The following is a 5,952-nucleotide window of genomic DNA, read 5'->3' on the forward strand; positions in this document are numbered from 1 at the left end:
AACCCCATGGACTGCAGCCCAGCAGGTTCCTCTGTCCATGAGATTTTCCAGGCAAGGATACTGGAGTGGGTTGCCATTTCCTTCTCCAGAGGATCTTCCCAACCCAGGGATCGAACCCGGGTCTCCTGCACTGCAGGCAGATTCTTCACTGACTGAGCTACAAGGGAAGCCCATCTCACATTTTAATAAATTATAAAAAACAAACAAAAGTACCTCTGTCCCAGGACAGAGTAAGAGACCTATTGTGTGTTTTGGCCCATAGAAATTGTGGCACTCTGGGCCACAGAAAGAAGTCAAAAGAGCCCAATATCTATCAACTTGAGAATGAATGAAAAATGATGCTATAGTAATAAATTGGAATATGGAGCAACAGGAAAAATACATTAACTTCAGCTACCAATCTAAACTTCTATAATTCCACAAATATATCTTTGAGGTTAAAAAAGAATCCAAGTTCAATAACAATGTGTGTGTTAGTCAATCAATTGTGTCTGACTCTTTGTGACCCCATGGACTGTAGCCTGCTGGGCTCCTCTGTCCATGAAATTCTCCAGGCAAGAATACTGGAGTGGGTTGCCATTTCCTCCTCCAGGGGATCTTCCCGACCCAGGGATCAAACCCTGGTCTTCTGCATTGCAGGCAGATTCTTTACCGTCTGAGCTACCAGAATAAGACCACTGACAGAAAGTGAAACCGAATAGTATTTTCACAAAACACATCCAGGTTTTAAATTTGTAAGGAAAAGCAAAGGGATGATAAACAAAACAGAAAAAGCTGAAACCTAGACCTGAGGATCTATAGTAAGGAATGGTGACTGTAGTTGATAATTTTGTATTGTGTACTTGAATCTGCTGAAAGAGTAGATCTTGTGTTCTCACCAAAAATAAAGGAAAAAAAAAGAAATACGCTATGTGTGGTGATCAATGTGTTAATTAACTTGATTGTGGGAATCAGGTCACAATGTATATGATTATCAAACCATCACACTGTACACTTTAAATACATTACAATTTTATTTTTCAATTATACCTCAATCAAGCTGGCGGGGGGGAAAAATACCCACAATGGTTAACCCTGGGGGGAAGAGAAGACTATGATGATTTATAGAAGCATACTCAAATGTTCAGAGTTATTGCTAATTTTCTATCTGTTAAGCTGTGTTGTATGTGTGTATGCATTCTTTTCCCATTTTTATATTTTACATACAAAGAAAGGGAAAAGACTCCGATGCTGGGAAAGATTGAACGCAGGAGGAGAAGGGGACGACAGAGGATGAGATGGTTGGATGGCATCACCATCTCACGGTGATGGACGTGAGTTTGAGCAAACTCCAGGAGACGGTGAAGGACAGGGAAGCCTGGCCCTGCTGCAGTCCATGGGGTCGCAGAGTCTGACATGACTCAGCGACTGAACAACAACATCTTACATGTTATGAATGAAATATTGAGCAGTACAACTTTTTATTTAAGATGTAAATAAAAAAACATTTAAATCTTATTCTGTGGCTTTAAAATGAGCACTAGAGAGACCTCCTTGGCAGTCCTATGGTTAAGACTCTGCCCTTCTGCAGGGGGCGTGGGTTTAATCCCTGATTGGGAACTAAGATGCTGCATCCCCTGAGAGGTGGCCAAGGAAAAAGGAAAGAAAAAAGGGAGTCCACAGCACACTCTGTATGTTATAATCTTGAGTGATGCCTGTGTTAGTTGGATTACGATAAAACTCACTGCGCTGCATTATGCTCGCCCTTTATAGAATGTAAAGGAGCTGAAACACGCACAATGGACTCAGGAAGAAAAGTGAACGTGTCCTCTGAGGAGCTGCTCTGGAGGTCACCTTTTATCAGGTCCTAGGGGAATTTCCATCAGCGGAGTGGAAACTAACTTTGATCACTTGTCTAGATTCTGAAGTTTACTTTTTTGTTTACTTAATGATGTAGATCAACCTGGGAAAAGTACGTCCCCAGATCGTGCCTTTGCCCCCTTGTCAGTAAACCTAATAAGTTTACCAGGAGAATCATTTTGCATGTGGGAGAGCAATTTGCTGCCCCTCTGGGCGCATCAGGATGACCCCAACAGACAAGGTGCTAGAGACAGCAGGCGACAAGGGGGCCCGCTGGGAGGACACGCTCTGCCATCTGGTCCCTGATATACAGTCTTTGCGGGTCAGACCCGGCCTTTCCAAGGTGCTTCCACCTTCTTGGGGAATCTGACTGCTTTCCTTAAGGATCTAAGACACAGCCTCAAGAAAGAGACCGCGGTATGCAGACCTTTCCAGTATTCCCATCCCCCATCGGAAGCTTCCTTACTTTTTGTTTCAGATTTAATTTCCTGTTAATTTTCTGTTTGACAGAAATTATACTTCACCTTCTTCCTTACTTTATTGTCCCGTTTTCTCTTTTCTTCCATATATGCTGTTTTTACTTTCCTTTATTCTCTTGTTTCTGGGTATCTCATCGCTTTCCACTCTTATTTCATTGTCTCAGTTATGCTTCATTTAAAAACTGTATCAGATTTCTTCACTGTATTTTGACTTTGCAGTTTATTATTCACAATGATTTAAAAACTCCATACATTCCATGTATTGGCTATACCTCACCTTACTTATGTTTTCATTCTTTTTATTCTCTACACTTTATTTGCTTTTCATATACACTTGATATAATTTGATTCAGTGTCACTTTACTTCTTTTCTGTTTTTTGTAATTAAAAATTTTAATTGAAGTGTAGTTGATTTACCATGCTTCAGCTATATGGAAGAGTGACTCAGCTATACATATGTATATACATATATATTCACATATATATATTTATTCTTTATCAAGTTCTTTTTCATTACAACTTATTATAAGATGTTGAATGAAGTTCCCTGTACTATGAAGTAGAACCTTGTTGTTTAGCTATTTAATATATAGTACGCATTTTATTTCTTTTTTAATCACCCGTTAATCTCACTTTTTACTGTATTGTCATAGATAATATACTTAATCTCAAATTATCATACCTTGTTTTCAAAATGCTTTATTCACAGACTAATTATAGCATTGTTTTTTAAGAGGTTTTACATGTTGTTATTGTATTCCTAGATTGAACAAATTTTTATATTTAAATGGTATCATTTTTTCAGATGTATTTTAAATTTCTTTTTACATTGGCATATAGAAATCCAAATGATCCTTACCCTCCCTTCCTTTCAGTAACCTTGAAAATCACTCTTTAAGAGTCTAATAAATAGGCCAATGATTTTATTGTTTTCCTAAAGTTTATATAATCTGTCAAAGATTAGATAGTGTCACTTTCTTTCCTACTATTATACATTTTACTTTCTTTAGTATAAAGTCCAGGAAAGAGTCATAAAATCACCATGAAATATAGAAATGGTGGTAGCAGATAATTTTACTTACAGCCAATCTCAGTGGAAAAGCTTTCAATATTGAACACTTACTATGACACTGTAGACATTGTAGCTATTATCATCAAGGTAAAAATATACCTTTTTCTTTCTATGTAATTAAATATCTTTATCATCACTATAGGTTGCATTTTATGACATGATCTGATGCATATATTAAAGCCATCCTACATGTCTTGTGCCTTTAGTAGTCTGGATAATCATGCAGATAAGGTTTCCGATGTTAAACTTAATATCCGTGTTTGAGAGAATTATTTGGTCAAATGCTTGATTCCTTTTACACGTGGTGGACACAATTTTCCAGTTATTTTGTGTAGCTCTGTATTTCCTTTGGTTCTTGAAACAGTTCTGTAACTGTGGTTTTCACATTATCTTTGTTCAGTGTTGCTACCAAGCTTATGCCAACCTCATAATGTGACTAACGGCATGTTCTCCCTTCTGCCCTTAGCAGTGGTTCACCAGTACGATTTGTATCTGATGTGTTTGGCATGCTTCAACACTGAGATGTTTGAGAATTCGTCTGGAACAATTTTTGCTACTGTTCAATTTTATAATGACAAGGATTGCATATTTATGCTTTTCTATTATTCCAGTATCTTTGTTTGGTAAGTTAGGTCTTCTAGAAAGTTGCCCACAAATTTCTTAAATTTCCAATAATCACAGTATCGTGTTATTTTCTAATATTGACAACTTCTCCAGCACTCTCTTTAGAAAAATTTAATCTTGACATCATTTGTGCTTTCCCTAAGGGAAATGTTACAGTACCCCATAGATTTGTTGATTTTATGATTGTTCTGAAGGATCTAACTTTTCTATATGTTTTTACTTTCCATATGAAGTTTGTGATCAATTAACTTCTGCTTTTGCTTGTGTTGATTCCATTTATTTCTTTGTAGGATTAATTTGCTACTTCTTTGCTAGTGTCATTCTTTCTTCCTTCCTCCCTCCCCACATTTGAAATAGTCATTTGAATCCTATTCTCTTTACAAACCTAATTCTGTACTCTCAGACTTTGAAGAAACCCTGGAATTTAATCCCTGGAAATGACACATCTTGGCCTGAAACATGGAAGAGCTGAAACTACGAACTCCCTCTCCTTATGCTGAACCATCAGATACCATATTCTTTAAGAGGCTCTATTATTTATAATTTCAAAATAGAATTGATTTTGCTTTCTTTGAAACCTGGCGAATCGAAGGAAAACATATAAAACAATATGAAGACAATGTTTTCAAGTGATGCAATCTTGGGGTTTTTCTTCGTATCTCTGATTTGTATTGGGCTCATGGGGAACTTGGTGCTCTTCATACTATATATAGACACTTTCTTAACTCAGTCTTGCCTGAAAAAGCCCATTGATGTCATATTCATACACCTGACCTTGGTCAATGTTTTGACTATCTTGTTCAAGTTGATACCAGACGTCATGCCATCCTTTGGAGAAAGATATTTTCTGGACGATGTTGGTTGTAAGACAACTTTGTACATATATAGAGTTACCCGGGGTCTTTCCATCTGTACTACTGCTTTCCTGAGTGTGTTCCAAGCTATCACCATCAATCCTCTTAACTCTAAGTGGGCGTGGCTTAGATCTAAACTCTCGATGTGCATTTACCCCTCTTTCCTTTTCTTCTGGGTCATCAACTTGCTCATCTATATCCACATCATTGAAACTGTAAGGGCAAGGAACAATTTCACAACTGCTGGTCTTGGGTATTATACCATATACTGTCAAAGCAACCAGTTGCAACACCGCTATTCAATGGCATTTTTGAATGCCATGGTGCTTCGAGATCTCCTCTTTGTGATCCTCATGATGTGGTCCAGCGTCTACATGGTGACCCTCCTCTACAAACACCGCCAGAGAGTCCAGCATATTCACAGCCTCAGCCTCTCTCTCCAGTCATCTCCTGAAATCAAAGCCACCCACACTATTCTTTTGCTGGTAGGTTGCTTTGTTTTCTTTTATTGCTTAAACAACTTTATGGCCTTCTACTTGCTTTATTTACCCACGAAAAAACCGGAAATGGAGAGAATTACTGGGATAATTTCCTCCTGCTACCCATCCCTGTGCCCTTTTGTGCTGATGAAAAATAAAATTTCCAAAATGACTTCCTTCCTTTCACGGGGGACAATTACCTTTTCTCAAAGAACATTTAGTAGATGATCTGATGCTTGTATCTTTCCACAACAGAGCACTCTCCAGCATGGACTGTTGAGCACTTAATTTGCGGTTAGTATAATTCCCATTGAGGTGGAAACTTAGAAATACCCTCGCATTTGAAATCTTCCAATGAAGAAGAGTACATAAATGTGAAATTAATAATTTTCATATTGATTCCTTAGTTAAATTATACTATTATGTATAAATTAAAAGTATTGTAAATATGTCATTGAAACTAACTTTATCTGCTTGGTTTTGCTGTTTTCTGAAATGTGGCTGCTTAGAAATTTAAAATTACATGGTGATTGAGTTAATTTCTATTCAACACTGTTGCTCTGGGAAAAGTCATTTATGTATTCATTAAACATATAATTGCATGG

The 5,952-nt window shown here is 37.4% G+C and overlaps 1 protein-coding gene across 1 annotated transcript; it reads left to right on the plus strand.

The window, feature by feature from the left end:
• Positions 1 to 4,633: 4,633 nt before the first annotated feature.
• LOC102286952 (vomeronasal type-1 receptor 4) lies at positions 4,634 to 5,575 on the plus strand. The gene has a single exon (XM_005895397.2). The coding sequence runs from the start codon at positions 4,634 to 4,636 to the stop codon at positions 5,573 to 5,575; it is 942 nt and encodes a 313-aa protein (XP_005895459.2).
• The last annotated feature ends 377 nt before the right edge of the window (positions 5,576 to 5,952 follow it).

The sequence above is a fragment of the Bos mutus genome, chromosome 18 (genome assembly GCF_027580195.1).
Source record: "Bos mutus isolate GX-2022 chromosome 18, NWIPB_WYAK_1.1, whole genome shotgun sequence".
NCBI classification, from domain to species: Eukaryota; Metazoa; Chordata; class Mammalia; order Artiodactyla; family Bovidae; genus Bos; species Bos mutus.

What these genes read in the sequence shown, in the direction of transcription:
- LOC102286952 (XM_005895397.2), top strand. Translation starts at nt 4,634, where the DNA reads ATGTTTTCAAGTGATGCAATCTTGGGGTTTTTCTTCGTATCTCTGATT.